Source organism: Mya arenaria, chromosome 4 (assembly GCF_026914265.1).
Source record: "Mya arenaria isolate MELC-2E11 chromosome 4, ASM2691426v1".
Lineage (NCBI taxonomy): Eukaryota > Metazoa > Mollusca > Bivalvia > Myida > Myidae > Mya > Mya arenaria.
This window is the reverse complement of record NC_069125.1, coordinates 26,699,048-26,718,050: the sequence shown is the minus strand read 5'-3', so window position 1 is coordinate 26,718,050 and position 19,003 is coordinate 26,699,048. Positions and strand designations below refer to the sequence as shown.

General features: G+C 34.8%; 1 protein-coding gene across 1 annotated transcript; it reads left to right on the top strand.

The window, feature by feature from the left end:
- The first annotated feature begins 65 nt into the window (after positions 1-65).
- Positions 66-17,652, top strand: LOC128232629 (beta-1,3-glucosyltransferase-like). Its single transcript, XM_052946294.1, has 13 exons — positions 66-125; positions 1,249-1,290; positions 1,452-1,650; positions 3,637-3,745; positions 4,313-4,440; positions 7,230-7,296; positions 7,884-7,997; positions 8,638-8,707; positions 9,116-9,229; positions 9,659-9,761; positions 10,355-10,477; positions 12,462-12,603; positions 14,243-17,652. Exons 1-13 carry the CDS (start codon positions 77-79, stop codon positions 14,405-14,407), a joined length of 1,425 nt encoding a protein of 474 aa, XP_052802254.1. The 5' UTR covers positions 66-76; the 3' UTR covers positions 14,408-17,652.
- The last annotated feature ends 1,351 nt before the right edge of the window (positions 17,653-19,003 follow it).

Here is a 19,003-nt window from a genome sequence, read left to right as displayed (position 1 = left end):
GATGATATTTCATTGGATTGGATAAATCATTGACCAATGAAATTACGCGTTATAGTGAGCGCGAGCAGCTGTCAAGATGGTTAGCTACGTGGACGTGTCAATGAAACTTTTACTAATATTTGCAGGTAACTTCATTAAAAATCTGCGTTTCAAATACAAGAATACTTCAAAATGTTGTTTAATTAGTAAACAAGGAATTATATGTCAAATTGTACAGTATTGCATGCAAACTTTTGATTTGTTATATATTTTCGCGACAGCAGTAATTATAGACCTAAAGGTCACAGACTACTAAATCAATTACCTATGTATTCCAGTGATTTTTTGTTGCAATTTACTTCCATCTAAAGGTTTTTTCCCTTTGCGAAAAAAATATCCATTTATCTCCAAAATTAATATTTTTTTGCCAATTTGATAAATTATGCAAACTGACGTAAAGTTTTTTTGATAATTGAACTCAGAAATCATTGATTTTCATCACATTCAGATATCTGTATGAAATATCATCTGTCATGATCAATTTATTGCAATAGATATTTACACCCAAGGATTGATATTTCAGCCATTTTGGGTCTTTTAAAGGTAAATAAACTAATATACAATCATTTCCTAATTCGCAGGAGACTAGACAGCGTTTTCTTTTAACTGTAAAATTTCCCAATTTCAGCATTTTCACGACGCAAAATTTTCCAAAATGTCCAGGGTCTTTTTCCCAAATTGGGCAGAAATAGCCCTGTAATGTTCTCCTTCCAGGAGGTTTTATTGGAAAGAATAATTGCAATTAACTACAATTCAAGCAAATAATTTAGCTCAATGAAATAAGATACTTCAATCCTTTATACCTTAGAGAAATTGGTGCACAGTCTTCTCCATATTATTTAATAATATATAACATAAGGTATATATATCTCATCATACTGGGCTTTTGAATTTTTCTCAAGAAGCAGATGCTTTACTGTTACGTAGGCAAAGTTGTCCTGGCAGCATTATAAAGTGATTGTATGAAATAAACGATAAGAGATCATAATAATTAAGAAACCCTCCTTACCCACCAGCCAAATCCGGTAACATTTGAGTTGGTCAAGACCAAGAAAAAAAAGGATAAGATTTTGGTGTCTGGTAAAAGGTTGAAGTATATCATGATATATTGATGTCTAAGCAATGCTGATTAATTTGAAAATGATTGAACTTGTAGATATTTTAGATATATTTAATATTGAGATATTTATATGTATATATGTATTTTAGGTGTACTTCCTGCATATACCTGTCAAGCGGCTGATAGTTTTGGTAAGGAGTTTTAACTTTAGTGCTGGTCATTCAACATTTGAAATATTACAAGAAATTAGATAAGTTTTAAAAACAATTCATTTGCAATATTATTTTTTTCCAATCTTCTCAAATTGGTTTAAGTGAAATAATTGAATACTTGCTTTTCATAACTTTTTTAGACACAAAGCTATCAGATGCTGTGATAGCGGTGCTGTCACAGCCCAACCCGTACCATGCAGGCCGGGCCAGAGAACTACAGCTCTCCCTCAGAGACCAGATGAAGTCAAGAGAAGCTGAAGACAAACCTACCGTGTATTTGACGCATAAAAAATTCCAGGGCAAGACTGGCATGTGGACTGTATTCCCTTTACTTGAGAAGTATGTTAATATGGACTGGAAAATAATTATCATTATTTCCTTATTTTTTATTATGCCCCCCTTCGAAGAAGAGGGGTATATTGCTTTGCACAGGCATGTCGGTATGTTGGTCGGTCGGTCCGTCGGTCCGTCGGTAGACCAAAGCTTGTCCGAGTGATAACTCAACAATTCCTGGACGTATGGTAATCAAACTTCACATGAAGGTTGGGCCTGACCAGTAGATGACCCCTATTGATTTTGGGGGTCATTGGGTCAAAGGTCAAGGTCACAGTGACCTTTAATGGTAAAATAAGTTAAAGCTTGTCCGAGTGATAACTCAACAATGCCTGCACCCATGGCCCTCAAACTTGACATGGAGGTCGGGCCTGACCAGTAGATGACCCCTATTGTTTTTGGGGGTCATCAGGCCAAAGGTCAAGGTCACACTGACAGTGACCTTGAATGGTAAAAGGTTGTCCGAGTGATAACGTGACAATGCCTGCACCCATGGCCCTCAAACTTGACTTGGAGATTGAGCCTGACCAGTAGCTGACCCCTATTGTTTTTTTGGCTCAATGGGTCAAAGGTCAAGGTCACAGTGACCTTGAATGGTAAAAGGTTGTTCGAGTGATAACTCAACAATGCCTGCACCCATGGCCCTTAAACTTGACTTGGAGGTTGAGCCTGACCAGTAGATGACTCCTATTGTTTTTGGGGGTCATTGGGCGAACGGTCAAGGTCACAGTGACCTTTAATGGTAAAAGGTTGTCCAATTGATAACTCAACAATGCCTGCACCCATGGCCCTCAAACTTGACATGGAGGTTGGGCCTGACCAGTAGATGACCCCTATTGATTTTAGGGGTCAAAGGTCAAGGTCACAGTGACCTTGAAAACAAACTCGACAATTCTTGGACCTATGGTCATCGAACTTGACATGAAGGTTGGGCCTGCCCAGTAGATGACCCCTATTGACTTTGGGGGTCATAAGGCCAAGGTCAATGTCACAGTAACCTTTAACTCAAAAAAGTTAACAAATCTTCCCCCACTGATATCTCAACAATGCCTGAACCTATGATCATTAAAGTTGACATGGATGTTAAGCCTGACCAGTAGATCACCCTTATTGATTTTAGGATTCATAGAGCCAAAGGTCAAGGTCACAGTGATCTTGAATGGTAAAAGGTTGTCCGAGTGATAACTCAACAATGCCTGAAACCATGGCCTTCAAACTTGACTTGGAGTTGCATCTGACTTGTAGATGACCCCTTATGATTTAAGGGGTCATCGGGTCAAAGGTCAAGGTCACAGTGACCTTGATCGAAAAAAACTTGTCTTGTGATAACTTGACAATGCCTGCACCCATGGCCCTCAAACTTGACATTTAGGTTTCTGGTGACCAGCTGATGACTCTGGATTTTGAGTTCATAGAGTCAAAGGTCATGACGGTCATAACACACTTTATCCTCACATTTTAATGGTCATAATCTTAAAACAGCAACAAATCAGCTGTCATTTCGGTCCATGCATATTTCATTCAATTGTCCATATAATCCTGACAACATGGTGCTCAGGGGGGGCATAATGTTTGACAAACATCTCTTGTTGTTTATTGTTTTAAAAGACTACCTGTATGAGGATAACAATACACTTAGACCAAATTAAATAAACCGTTGTCTAACGCCTCATTTAGCATTGACTTTCTTTGGTTAACTTTGCATGCTATCTTAAACAAAAAATCTAGATTTTTACATATTTAAATATCATATACACATATTTTTGGTAACTTTATAATCTCCATGGGATCTGATATATAAGATATTTATATTATACACATACATTAACTGTTACCTTTTTAAGCCAGATACAAATATTGCGTATAAAACATAATGTGAACAACTCTTAACTTAAGTTTATAATTCCATACTACTTTTTCCATCTGTTTGAGCGACTTCAAAGTTGAAGGAGATGATCATATTGATTATTGTACATGTATGTTTCATTTCAGATTAAAGAGTGATCCAAAGGTTTCCAAATGGATTTTCATTTGTGAGGAGGAAACAAGGATCGATCTTGACAAATTTGAGAAATTTATTCAGCAGTATGATCCTGCAAAGGTATAAATTGTGTTTATGTACATGTATGTAATAAATTAAGTTAACTCACTTTTGTACTATTTCATGTTCTGATTTTGATGTCATTTAGGAAGAGTGTTTATTATTTCGTTTACTGTTCAAACAAACTGATGTTCAACAGCATATACATGTACTTATTAACAGAAATTTGGACTAGAATTATCTTGTATTCACATATATTTAGAAATTTGGAAGTGGAAGAATGAACTTCCTCGACATCAATGTTTTATATTTTCTCTGAAATATAGAAGTTTATGTCTCTGACACAAACTTTGCATTTATTGTCCTACAAAATACATTTAACTAATTTGTACCTATAACTTGCCAAAACTATACTTAAATATTTCATTTTACTTGTTGAAAATGTGGTTTTATAATAACATTAAAACAAGGTTTTGATGTATTGACCTTTCAAGCCTCTTCCTTTACAAGTTCTTGTACTTTCGAGGAATGGCACATTTTATGAGATTATATATACTTCCAAACTTCTTTTAATGGAAGCCCTGTTATGTACACCCATAGTCTCTATTACCCCACCTTATTTTCCAGGAATGGTTTATAGGCCACGCCCTAAAGGATAAGGAATCAACGATCATCCACCATTTTTCTCCGCCTGAAAAACTTACATTTCCTGACTTTGCTGCAGGGTTTCTTCTCAGTGTACCATTACTGAAAAAGTAATATTACATTTATTCTGATGAGAATAGTGTGACATTTAACCAATGGGATACAATTACAATTATTGTTTTTTTTTAGCTCGACGATTCGAAGAATATGGAGAGCTATACTACTCACCCAAGCGTCAGTGTCACACCTTGGTTAAGGTTTTGCATGCAAGCACACATAGGTTAATATCTCAGCAACTACAACCTACTTAATTTACCAATCTAGATAACTCCTGTTTGCATTTAATGCAAGTAATTATGTCTCCCCCTCTCTGGGGGAGACATATTGTTTTTGCCCTGTCCGTCAGTCCGATAGTCCGGTAGTCCGTCAGTCCGTCCGTACGTCACACTTCGTTTCCGATCGATAACTGGAAAACCGCATGACCTAGGATCACCAAACTTGGTAGGGAGGTTGGTCATGAGGTGTAGAAGATCCCTATTGTTTTTGGGGTCACTAGGTCAAAGGTCAAGGTCGCGGCGACCCCCAATGTAAAAAACATTTCCGCTCAATATCTTGACAATGGTTTGACCTAGGTTCACCAAACTTGGTAGGGAGGTTGGTCATGAGGTGTAGAAGATCCCTATTGTTTTTGGGGTCACTAGGTCAAAGGTCAAGGTCGCGGCGACCCCCAATGTAAAAAACATTTCCGCTCAATATCTTGAGAATGGTTTGACCTAGGTTCACCAAACTTGGTAGGGAGGTTGGTCGTGAGGTGTAGAGGATCCCTATTGTTTTTGGGGTCACTAGGTCAAAGGTCAAGGTCGCGGCGACCCCCAATGTAAAAAACATTTCCGCTCAATATCTTGAGAATGGTTTGACCTAGGTTCACCAAACTTGGTAGGGAGGTTGGTCGTGAGGTGTAGAGGATCCCTATTGTTTTTGGGGTCACTAGGTCAAAGGTCAAGGTCGCGGCAACCCCCAATGTAAAAAACATTTCCGCTCAATATCTTGAGAATGGTTTGACCTAGGTTCACCAAACTTGGTAGGGAGGTTGGTCGTGAGGTGTAGAGGATCCCTATTGTTTTTGGGGTCACTAGGTCAAAGGTCAAGGTCGCGGCGACCCCCAATATAAAAAACATTTCTGCTCAAAATCTTGAGAACGGTTTGACCTAGGTTCACCAAACTTGGTAGGGAGGTTGGTCATGAGGTGTAGAAGATCCCTATTGTTTTTGGGGTCACTAGGTCAAAGGTCAAGGTCGCGGCGACCCCCAATGTAAAAAACATTTCCGCTCAATATCTTGAGAATGGTTTGACCTAGGTTCACCAAACTTGGTAGGGAGGTTGATCATGAGGTTTAGAAAACTCCTATATTTTGGGGGGTCACAAGGTCAAAGGTCAACGTCGCTGTGACCTCTAATGTAAAAAAATATTTCCGTGCAATATCAGGAGAATGCTTTGATCTAGGTTCACCAAACTTTGAAGTGAAGTTGGTCATGATGTCTAGTTGATTTTGCAATCAGTTGGTCAAAGGTCAAGGTCACTGACCTTGAGGTGAAGAACCGGTTTCTGCTCAATAACTCAAGAACGTTTACACCCAGGAACTTCATACTTGGTATGCCAGTTAGTCATGACTAGTTGATGGCCCCTATTGATTTTGGGATCCATCATTGATTATTTCTCACCTACGACCACACAATGGGGGAGACATGCGCTTTTTCAAAAAAGCAATCTCTAGTTGCTCTTTATTGTTCGACTTAAAAAATTCTGGTAAAGGTTTTGCTTGTTGCCACTTTTAAGTCAATATCTCAGCAACAACTTGAGGTATTGCATTGAGACTTGATACAATGGTACTCAACAATCTAACCTACTTAATTTACCAAGTAAGATAACTCTTGTTTGCATTTAATGTAAAAAATTGCCCTTTATTATTCAACTAAGATATTCTGGTTAAGGTTTTGCGTTTTCGCACACATAGGTTAATATCTCAACAACTACTTGAGGTATTGCATTAAGACTTTATACAATGGTACTCAACCATCCAACGTACTTAATTAACCAAGTAAGATAACTCTAGTTTGCATTATATTCAAATAATGGCCCCTTCTTTAGTCATAGAAATTCTGGTTAAGGTTTTGCTTGGACCACTTTTAAGTCAATACCTCAGCAAATACATCATGTATTGCATTGAAACTTTACACACAGGCTCCCAACCATTTAACCTTCTTCTTTAATCCTTTATTTTGCAACTTAGAAATTCTGGTTAAGGTATTGCATGTTATCACACATAGGATAATATCTTAGCAACTACCCGGTTCTTGATGTATTGCATTGAGACTTTATACAATGGTATTCAATCACCCAAAGTAATTGAATAACCGAGATAGATAACTATATCTTGCAAATAATGGCCCTTTATTATTACACTTAAAAAATTCTGGTTAAAATTTTGCATGTAAATACATTTATGTTAATATTTCAGCACATCATGTATTGCATTGAAATCTAATCTAACAGTGATCCATGCATGTTTCGCCAAAACTTTTTAATCCTTACACTGAAAAGCGGCGGAATAGTCGAGTGAGCTGTCTCTGTGACATCTCTTGTTTTATACAAAAGTATATCAGCAATAACCTTTTAACACTCTCATAAACATAATTATAGTAGCTAAATAGGCCTTTTTTGTACAAGGAAGGCTTATGTGTTTTGATTATCGTACATTCTAACCTTATATATGTTACTTTTATGCAAAACGAATGAGTATCTATAAAGCTTTCTTTGGTGATTTTTTTTTTTGCATGGCCATTCTCAATCCTGGAAGATACACAAATGTCAAACATATTCTATTTGATTTTTATGACAGTATGTTGAGCAGATGGCCTGATGATGAAAACTTCAGAGCAGACTTCTCCATTGATCCAAAACATGAGGTAATTAAGTTTATAAAACATGGAAATGTAAGCAGATGTTATAGGTTTGTGGTGGCTTGTCCTCTACTGTATGAGGCCAATCATTTTCATATTGCTAAAAATAGAAATAGATTTCTCTCTGAACATGTTGAAGAAATTTGGTAATTGGGTCTGCCATGATAGCTAATTGATGTGACGCATAACTACAGATTATTCATAACTCTTAAACCAATTTAGAGGTTATCTCTTGACATGATTACTCTAAGCAAACAAATGGACATAGATTTAGAATCAGTATGTTATTTTGTTAAAAAATACATTATTACTGTGGGCAAAAGTAATCCAATTCAAGTGTTGTTTCAATTACAATTGGTGGCATTATGAGAGTAGTTAGCTTATATAAGACTATGAATCAGACAGTTCCAAGTTTGGCTGCTATTTAGAGATTCATTGATTCAATAAAAAAGGTTCTTTTATAACATGCATTATAGCTGATTTTAAAACTAAACAACTTCACTATCAAAAGTTATTAAGATTGGTTGTTCCTTTTTCATGATTTTGCCGAAAAAATAAATCTGACCTTTACCTTGTATTTTCCTCTGCTTCAGCTAGCATCATACATTCTTATGGATGATGTGAAATTGACCGATGCTCCGGAGTTGTGCCTGTCTGACAGGGGAGATAATTGTGTGACCTACGTAGCCCAAACATTTCCAAGCTGTGTAAGTAATTCAGGAGTAGTCTTTCCCGTATTGATTTTCATGCCGGCTATGGTGGGCATATAAAAATCACTGTCTGTCCATTCATTAGGGCTTTGTCATCCACTGTGTGATTTTAAAATTACCTGGCACAGATATTGGATACAGACTGGTGAAGTGTCATGCTCAAGACAAACATCCGTATGTCAAAGTTCAAGGTCACAATAAATGGTTAATCCTTATGGGATGTTGCGTATATGCACATGGGGTATAGGTGGTCATGTCCGGGCTGTAACTTTGTTATGCGAGGGGGGATTTTGAAATAACATACCACAGATTTTGAGCATACATAGTTGATGTGTCATGTGGAAAATTAACGCCACTACCTTGAAGGTTGAGGTTACATGTGAGGGTAATCCTTATGGAATGCTGCTCATATGTACATAGAGAATAAGGCTGAATCATTGTTATGTAAAAGGGGAATTTGAAATAACATGACACCCAGGTTTACAGGCTCACACATGAATAGGTTTGCACTAATTTTTATTACTGTAAATTGTCGGCATATAATTTTTATCTTGCAATACATGTACATATATAAAGCAATATACATGTATCTACAGTAAAACAATATATACGTATATACAATATTACACAATTTCAGGGAGAACCTATAAATGATGATGATTTGTTTATTGCTGTGAAAACTTGTGAGCAGTTTCACACCGAAAGAGGTTTGCACATGAAACTATTACAATTGTATTGACCTTATTACAATATGATTTGAAAATATGTTGAGTATGTGTTAGATATTTTTGTAAGCAAATACTATGACCAAAATATTGATATAAGTATAGTTTAAACAAATTATACATATACAGAATATTTATTTTAAGTTGGGTATATGATAACAAGAAACAGTAGCTCAATGAGCTATTTTCCAACAAGAATAACAAACATACATAACGTATCAAAACATAACAATGGGCTGGTGGCCTGCAAATAAAAGCATATAGTTTTAAATAGGTACAATACTGGAACAATTATTTACAAAAGCTGTTTCTTATTATATTCCAATTTATATCATACTCTTGCTCTACCCCCTGTGTTAAAATATAGAGTCACATTCTAATGTCTTTCAGTGCCGGTTGTTCTGGATACGTGGGCCAAGGAGTCCAAGAACATCGAGTTTTACAGTGAGACGGTGGACGATTCCATTCCTACAATTGATCTTGGTGTTCCAAATACTGAAAGAGGTATTTTCTGAGTGTATATATTGTATAAAGTGTATGAGTTATCCCGACAGACAAGATCAATTGCAGTCATCAAAATGAGACTTTGGGATGAACAATTCTATAATAGTAAGACCTGCTATATAAAATTTGGAATTTGAAAATCCAAAAAGCATTTTACCTAACCGCTATTCCAGTAAAACATATAACCCACAGAGGGAAGGCAATTATTTAAATAGTATATATATATAGGTGGATGTCTTTTTTTGCTAATTTTGACCCCACAAGGTTTTTTTTTAACAGGTGGCTAAAAAAATTGATTAAAGAACATGTGCTACTATTTATTTTATGAAATATGTTCCCTTTACTGGCCAATTGAATGCTTAAATGATAAACAGCGTCTTGAAAATTATGTTAGCAATATACAAAATGTTTTGTTTAATGTTTCTTCAGGTCATTGTGGAAAGACGGCAGCCCTATTTAAGCGAGCCGTCACCAATGAGAACATTAAAAATAAGAAATGGCTACTTGTTGCGGACGATGACACCATCATAAAGTAGGTGCAAGCTCTTGTTGTGAAATTTCATTGGGTGGGCATTATTAGTACATTAGCTTATTATCATGATTTTACTCCTAATATTTTGGTATGAGCATAATTGGGCCATAAACAATCACGTCATACATTCACTTTTCGAATCCTTTGTTTATTGTCTTGATTTGGTATATTTTGAAACAAATGATAAGAATGGAAAAATAAGACAAGATGTTTTTGAAAAAATAAAATTTAGAAATGTTATTCTATTTCTGATACTACCTTAATGTTCAGCTGTATATCCTGATCTTATTATGTTTAACTGTACACTTGTTTGTAAGAAGGCCCTTTTATCTCTATTTTCATGTACAAGAAAAAGATTAAAGAATGTTCATATGAGGAATGCATGTACATGTTTTATCATGCCTCACCCTTTTGGCTAGGAATAGAAAATACTTAAATGCACTTGAATAATTTTGTATAGAATATATTTTTCATATACTGATGTGGTATTGGACGGTAAAGGCATAAAAAAGCTGTATTCTATATAGCAATGAAGTAAAACTTTCAAAAAAACCTATCACACTGGTAATTAATGTTATAACTTGTTTCAACAGTATAGAAAGACTGAAGCGACTGCTGGCGTGTTATGACCCTACAGGCCTAATTGCCATTGGAGAGCGCTATGGTTACAGGTCTGCCTTGGGAGACGGATATGACTACATCACTGGAGGTGGAGGGTAAGAGGACTTGACCTGACTTTTTCCGTCTTATTTTAATGACACTGTATGACTGTAATGATGTTCTGATTGTTTTGTTAATTTGAGATTTAATATTTTCAAACTCTTGAAAGGAAAAATTAAAAAGGAGAGTTCAATACTTCATACCTACATTTATGCTTGCATGTCAAAGGTTATTTGATTATGCCCCTTGCTTGTTTAATTAATTTATATCTGACCTTGAAGTTATACAAATCACCTTACCTACAAGTACCATTTAGCACGGTTTAGTTTTAACCAAGTCTGGTATCTGAGTACAAATTGAAACTGGTTAAAAACACTGAATGAGGAAATAGAAAAGCTTGTGCAATATACAGTGTTGATATATCACAATTGCACAATTACAGCATAGTTATGTATAACATCAGGTTTTGCTCTTGATTTAAAAAGTTGTCGCCATTTTTTCACCAGGGAGCTTCCTTCGCACCCTTGTTGGCGATCTGGGCCAGGGGTGAAAGCATTTTAAGATTCTTAGATTGTATTTAAACATAAAAGAAACCCTAAATATTTACAGGGCTAAATAATGCCAGCAAAAGGAGAAAAGCTTTTTTTTCTCAAATTCATTCTGTAAGGCTTAATTGGAAATCAGATTTAAAGCTGCAATCTCACAAAAGTCAGAATTGGCAATTTTTCTTTTGTTTGTCTCAGAATCAACTGATTTTGGCATCAATGCCTTCAGTTCAGTCATATTAGATAATTAACAGTAGAATAGAACGTTAGTAACACCTTTTTACCCTTTTGTAGCCATAAAACATTAATTTTGAATGTAGTACAAAAGATTTGGCTCACTCAAAGACAAAAAAAAGAGTTAAAGCTTTCAATCTGTGAGAGTGCAGCTTCAAAGCTGCCGTAAATCATCTGCACCCCACTGTTCAAAAATGGTTCAGTTTTTGGTCTTGTCAAGTTATTCAAAATGTTTATTTCATGGACAATATTTATTAGGGATGCAAACGAATGGCAAAATTTATATTCGAATATTCGGTAATTCTTTCGAACGAATATTCGAATATTCGATTACCAAAATACATCTTTTAAAAGTTGTAGTAAACTTTTATAATATTCTCTAAAGTAATAGCCGGGGCATTTTAGCTTTTCCTTGTCATAATAACTACGCGTGGCGGACCCTGAATAACACCAAATGAGCCTCTGAAATTCTTCATTTCAGAAAGACAAAAAGTCATACTTTATCAACAGAGAAAAATTAACAAAAACTTTTTATTAATATTCCTCTGCCTTCATATTTGTAAACAACATGAACCTAGATGGATTTTTGGTCAAATGGCATTATGTGCCAATGGAGAGTCTCCGTAGGACGAGCAGCCTCGTTCTGGGATTGACCTATAATATATAAACTACGGAAAAACTAAACCAACTTGGGAACTAGTCTATTTTAGATTTTCTTAATTGGTAGAAGCAATTTACCTAAAATAATTGGATTTTTTTTCTGTCACTTGTCGTTTTCTGTCACTCCCCGTGTTTTTACATTAAGCTAGTTATTGTAAAAACAGGGGGACTTTTTATAGTACCCGACGATATGTCCCTAAATGATACATGCCGCGTGTTTAGTGTATTGTCATCACATTCACACCTCTGGCATTATGGGCCAATCGTTGTTTAAACAAGACAAACGAATCTTAAATACAACAACATAGTTGTAGGCAAAATATTTATTATTATTATTATTCAACAAAAAAACCATCGAATATTCGAATACCGATTTTGACATTCGAATACCAAACATTTGATCGAATATTCGAATATTCGTTTGCATCCCTAATATTTATCCAATAAAAACTACTATTAAACCAGTCAAACTGTTTTAATAAGTCAATTAGCCAAAAGATAACCTGTGGACAAATTATCAAAGTTAATACAATTGCTCAAGTTTAATACAATAATCTGATGATAAGAAACAAAGATTATATTATCTTCTTTTTCACATCAGGATGCTATTCAGTATGCCCATGGTTGAGAAGTTGGTGGAAGGATGCAAATGTCCGCAAGACGATTCCCCGGACGACATGATAATCGGCATGTGTCTCAAACGATTTAATATACCGATAACACATGTGCCATATTTGCATCAGGTAATATAACTTCCCTTTAATAATACTTCATTATCTGTAAGGTCATGCCAAATTAAGCTTTATTATCTGTAAGGTCATGCCGAATTAAGCTTTATTATCTGTAAGGTCATGCCGAATTGAGCTTTATTATCTGTAAGGTCATGCCAAATTAAGCTTTATTATCTGTAAGGTCATGCCAAATTAAGCTTTATTATCTGTAAGGTCATGCCAAATTAAGCTTTATTATCTGTAAGGTCATGCCAAATTGAGCTTTATTATCTGTAAGGTCATGCCAAATTAAGCTTTATTATCTGTAAGGTCATGCCAAATTGAGCTTTATTATCTGTAAGGTCATGCCAAATTGAGCTTTATTATCTGTAAGGTCATGCCAAATTAAGCTTTATTATCTGTAAGGTAATGCCAAATTGAGCTTTATTATCTGTAAGGTAATGCCGAATTGAGCTTTATTATCCGTAAGGTCATGCCGAATTGAGCTTTATTATCCGTAAGGTCATGCCGAATTGAGCTTCATTATCCGTAGGGTCATGCCGAATTGAGCTTCATTATCCGTAGGGTCATGCCAAATTGAGCTTTATTATCTGTAAGGTCCTGCCAAATTGAGCTTTATTATCTGTAAGGTCCTGCCAAATTGAGCTTTATTATCTGTAAGGTAATGCCAAATTGAGCTTTATTATCTGTAAGGTCATGCCAAATTGAGCTTCATTATCTGTAAGGTCATGCCAAATTGAGCTTCATTATCTGTAAGGTCATGCCAAATTGAGCTTCATTATCTGTAAGGTCATGCCAAATTGAGCTTCATTATCTGTAAGGTCATGCCAAATTGAGCTTAATTATCTGTAAGGTCATGCCGAAATGAGTCTATGTTTATTGTCAAGCGTCTTTGGGCATGTTGATTTTAGCACTGTGCTGTTTGTGGAATTTTGTGCTGTTCTTCTGTTTCTTGTTTGTGATTTTATGTTCTATGTCTTTGGCGTTTACCCAGTGCCACTTAACCAGGTTTATGTTTAAACTTTTTGCTACTGAGCTTGTTTCTGTAGCTTTTTGCATAAATCTTGATAATGTAAAAAGAGAAAAATACATAATATTTTTTATTAAGCAAAGAAATTATATCTTTTTAAAAAAATAATTAATATAACAATGATTTGAATCAATAAATATATCATTTACAGGGATGTACCTAGATGAATGTGTGTTCAAATGTATATGATTATGACTTGCAATTATTGTAAAGAGAATAAGATTTGTCTTCTTCTTGGCACTTTCTTTGTTTTATCCGCCCTTAAGTGATATTATTAATTGCAACCTGACACTTAACAATAACATAGAATCAGTCTAGTATGACCATATACTGGTAGTGTTTGAGTGTTGTAACATATAATTTAAAGTTTTTAAACTACAAGTCCGAAAATTTGTCTATTTTAGACTGGGAAAAAAATCAAGATTATTACTTGTCCATTTTTCAGAGAAAAAAAGGGGTTTTGGGTTAAACTTACCATTTCTGTCAGAATCATGTAAAAAAAAATTCATTAGGGGATGCCTCTTGACCCACTGAGAAAGCAGGTGCACTTTTGCATGATGGTACCCACTTGCTGTGCTCCTGTTATAAATAACTGATCATGAATTGCTCATTATTTTACAGGCAAGACCTGACGACTACTCCGAGGGCTATCTAAGTCGACAAATTCCCGTTTCATTCCACAAGCATTGGAATAACGATCCACGGGCCGTGTACAGGCTACTGAAAAGCTACGATAAACAAGAACAGGAAGGCAGTGTACAGACAGATAAACATACAGAATTGTGATACCTGTTTTGTTTGTAGCATTTTTAAAGGCAGTTTAAGAAATTGGTGCATATAAAGTGTCATATATTTCTAAAATCAAAACATAACCTCAACTGTATTCAAAGAATTATTTCCATTCATTATATTTCTACAATTTTACAAAAGACATATAAAGTTTTGTATCTACATGTAACTGAATATGATTTTATGTACAAGTATTAAAGAGATCTACACATTTTGCATTCAGTTAACCATATTTGAAACTTACAGAAAAATGGGAAACTTCCTTTAATTATATAACAAAAAAAGACCACAATATTAAATAATCAGTTTGATCATATGTATATAATAAAATACACATAAAAGTAAGTGTTGACAGCATGTTTCTGAGAACTTAAGAAAAATAATTTTCCTAATGAAGAATTAAAGGTTCCTTCACTTATTAAATTTATTTTACCTAAGAATACATCTATCGTAATTTAACTTTTGATGAACAGGTGGAATTCCTTCTTTCTACTTAACACCCTGTAACAAGCTTTCCTATTTAAATTGTTAATTTTGAACAAGCCCAAAACTGTTGGGCTTGCTGGCTGATGCATACTATTACTTCAAACACTGGGCATAAATTACTAAATATTTTGTCTTATGAACCATCAATATTTGAATAAACATTGGGCCAATTGTTCAGAACTTTGTTAAAAATGTTGTAAGCATCATAGATGTTAGCTGCTCTGGACTTCATGGACACTTTTGGGATAGATTTGCGGAATTACAAAAAAGATTAGAGGCAGCTGTATTAGCTGTTCTTGTCATATGAGTTTATCATAAAATAGGTCTGACACCTGTTAATCTATTGTTAATTAAACAAAATATTGTGAAATATTGTCCGTATTTATGCAATACCAAATTTGTGTTCTCACTTGGTTTTAGTGTTCAATGTGTTTATTTGCTCAGAAATTTGTGTGATTACGGTGGTGGTGAGGGTGTTGGCAGGGTTGTAACGGGGCACCAAGGTGCTGTTAAATGTTTGTTATTTCGATCTTATAACTTTTTTGAATCTCTGCTGATTAAAGATATGACCTTTTCAACCTTGTAACCATTTTTGTTAGGTATAATTATTTGCAGTAACCTTCAAATAGTAAGCTAATTAAGAGAAGGTCAAATTGGTAACCAGGCCCAATTGACCAGATTCCTTGGTTACTATTAAGTTAATTTTATGGCAGTAGTTTAGCGCTTGCTGAAAGTTGTTAACAATTACTTTTTTCTGGTCATAGTTTTGGTGCTTACTGAAATTTGTAATGATACCCATATAAATATGGGCAACCAAAATTTTGTTAAGTTGTCCTTTGTCCATTAAGGTTATCTTTTGGCTGGTTTGGGTATTACATACCTTTTATTGGTTAATAGTTAGTACCAGTATTGGACCAGTCAATAAACATTTTGGCTATATTTGTCTTAACCATAGAATTTCCTGGCAGACAGGATAAACCTTTCCACTGGTTATCTTTTGGCCAGTTAGCACATTGAAATGACTGGTTGATTGGTTGATAGTAATTATTGAATAAATACTGGCCAATCAGTAAACATTTTGACTAATTTTGACCCAGGGCCCTCGCTCTATTTCGGGGGAAGGGGCCCACAGCCTTTTTGAGGGGGAATTTTCGCGTTGTTTTCCCAAAATAGGGGAGTTTGTATTATAGGGGAATTTGTATTAATAGTTAACTACAAAGGTTTCAAACAAACATTATACATTTAAAACAATCTTTAATCACTGAGTAACATTGCAAACAACTTCACATCAATTCAATCACTTGAACAGTCAACTTAGAATTTAACCATTCTATCTTTTTTCTACCGAAGTAGGCAATGGCTTCGTTCAATTGTTCATCAGTCAAACATTCCTATAGTGCTTTGTTAAAATTCAGGGAAGTTGTATCCTGTGTTTTTGGTGCATAACACCAAGCAGATTTACGACCTAGAGGTCCATTCGCAAAGAGCTAGGGTATCGCATATGGATCTTCTTGTGTCAATCTTTTTACATGAAAACGCCGTTTGTCTCGTTAACTTTTTTCGATATGATTTCGAATTGTGCGACATTTTTCACAAACGGAAGTAAACAACGGAATAAATTAGTGCGCATGCGCATTGGCAAGGGAACTAACACCGTTAGATACAACGCTACTTATTATTCGAGTTACTTCCCCTAGCGCACAATGGCGCGTGGTTTAAAAAAATTGACGATCTTTTTGCATTTTTTAAACCAATTTTTTAGGGGGAATTTTCAGCTCTGAAGGGGGAAAAAAAGATACTTTTTCGAGGGGGGACGGCAGCCGAATTTCGGCGGTAATTTTGGACGATCGAGGGCCCTGTGACCCAACCAAAGAGTTAACCAATTTTATACATTTTGTACATTAGGCAGCTGGTTTATATGATGTATGGATGCAAATGTTTGTTATCGGTGCTACAATGTTATAATACCTGATAAAACCAGGTTCAAAGCCACAGCTATCATGGTAAATATTTTGATATTAGATATAAACATTACATATACATGTAAATAATCAAAAGAATACTGAAAAATGTTAATGAATACTAAAATTGTTATTCAACAATATTATATTTGTCTTAATCACTGCCCAATATTTACCTTCTGCTATGTGAATAAAAAAAATGTTAGAAATTATACATACATGTACAGTATGTTATTAACAATTCCTTAAAAGAGGTACCTGTTGTCTTTTGCTAGTGTCCAATTCTACAAAATATGGGCATTGTGTTTATTTCGCACAACTTAATGCACATGCACTATTTTATCCTTTGCATGGCACAAAATGGGCATTGAAGGCTTGGGCCTGCACATTTTGTTTTAGTCAAAGATGGGCAGATATTTAAAACTTATCCATGGAGAGCACAGCCCGAGCCACAGATTCTGTTAAGCTACACCTCAGATTAAAATATTTCAACTTTCTTTTCACTCTGTCAATCACTGAGATTTTTAAAAATATTTTTTCCCATGAGATATCACTTTTTGGGTCATTTATGAATATATCTTCTTTTATTTTCCAATCTTGATACGGTATGCCAAAATAGTTGTGGCCATTTAATGAAACATATCAATGAAATCAATATTGTGGATTGTGGTCTTTTTTAAAATTAAATCAAGTTATGTATGTGTTGTAAAATAAATATGTGTTTCACTTTGATTTTTCTCACAGTTGTAAATGATCTGGAAGTAAATTATTATGTAATAAATGTGAAGTATTGAATTCTTAGTGAGTTCTTGACAGCACAATATACATTGTGTATGTTATATTACATTTCTAGTTGGCTATTTGCATCAGAATGATTAAGAAACAGGAGGTATTTGTCCAAATATTATGATATTCAAGTATTACTCGTAGTGAGCAAAATTTTATGTTCACAGCATCGAATGAGGTTATTCTAGACCTGCTCAGCCTACCATAAATGACTGGGTATTAAACACATTTTTTCCCCTCAGATTTCGATGTAAAAAAATGCCTGCGTATAATACCCAGTAACAAGCTTTTGAATTTTTTTCTGAGGTTGATTTCAGGCTGAGAGTTTGTTTAGATTTATGTAGAAAGGGAAGTTACTCGCATCATACCGTTTGAGTACCGTATATACAGGTTAAAATGGCAGTTGAAGATTGGGATACGGTATAATGTAAGATGTTTATAATTTAAAAAAAAATATTGTACAATTTAAATTAAAATTATTCAATATTAATTTGAATAAAACAATATTAAACATGCATATAAAAAAGCAAAGTTGGGCACTGTCAAAAATTCGCACTGCCTTTAGACCTGTTTAACATACCAATACTACAAACTGATGCAATAATGGTATATGATATTGGTATCATTTGACAGAATATTATAAGGCATTCAAAGGAACATAAAAAGGTGATGTCCGACAGCCTGATGAAACTGCCAACCAGGAAATATAATTCTCATGTCTATTTTGACACAACAACAGGGGCCATCTTAGTCTGATCAAAAACAACTTACCACAGGTTTCATTAACCTAGGTCAAATCATTTTGAACATGTTGTGCAGACAAAGTTTTTTAAGGACATTGACCTTTGAATTACAAATGCTGACCCTGAAAACTATGGGTGAATCATACTTGAGTTATAGTGCAGACAATGTTTTACTAACAGCAATTACCATGTCCTTCACTTATGACCTACTGACCGACAAAACTCTTGGTATCATCCTTTGGTTTTGCTCATTTTGGTTGTGAAATCCCCAACTTTGTTATGCAAAGTTTTGTGGAACTGAGCATCACTTTTTCTAGATTTAATGTCGTTTTCTTATTTCACATAATACAGTGTTTATTGGTCAAGTTCAACTGAATTTCATGGTCCTTGGTTGAACCATTCTCAAGTTCTTGTGCTAAAATCGATTTCAAAACAATATATTACTATGACCTTGACCTATTGAATTAAACTGTCATAGAGAAAAGTTTTTATTTAAGTACATGTATTTGAAAAACAGCTCAGTAGACCTACAGTGACCAAAAACTGACAAATTGCAGGTCCGGACCAATTTTGACATGCAGTAACAGAAAATGACTCCAAAATTGGTGCGAAATTTG

Excerpts from the sequence above, each read along its gene's own strand:
- LOC128232629 (XM_052946294.1), top strand. The coding sequence starts at position 77 with ATGGTTAGCTACGTGGACGTGTCAATGAAACTTTTACTAATATTTGCA. Across the intron at positions 4,441-7,229 it reads AGTGTACCATTACTGAAAAA|TATGTTGAGCAGATGGCCTG; the intron begins GTAATATTACAT and ends TTTTTATGACAG. Across the intron at positions 9,230-9,658 it reads TGTTCCAAATACTGAAAGAG|GTCATTGTGGAAAGACGGCA; the intron begins GTATTTTCTGAG and ends ATGTTTCTTCAG.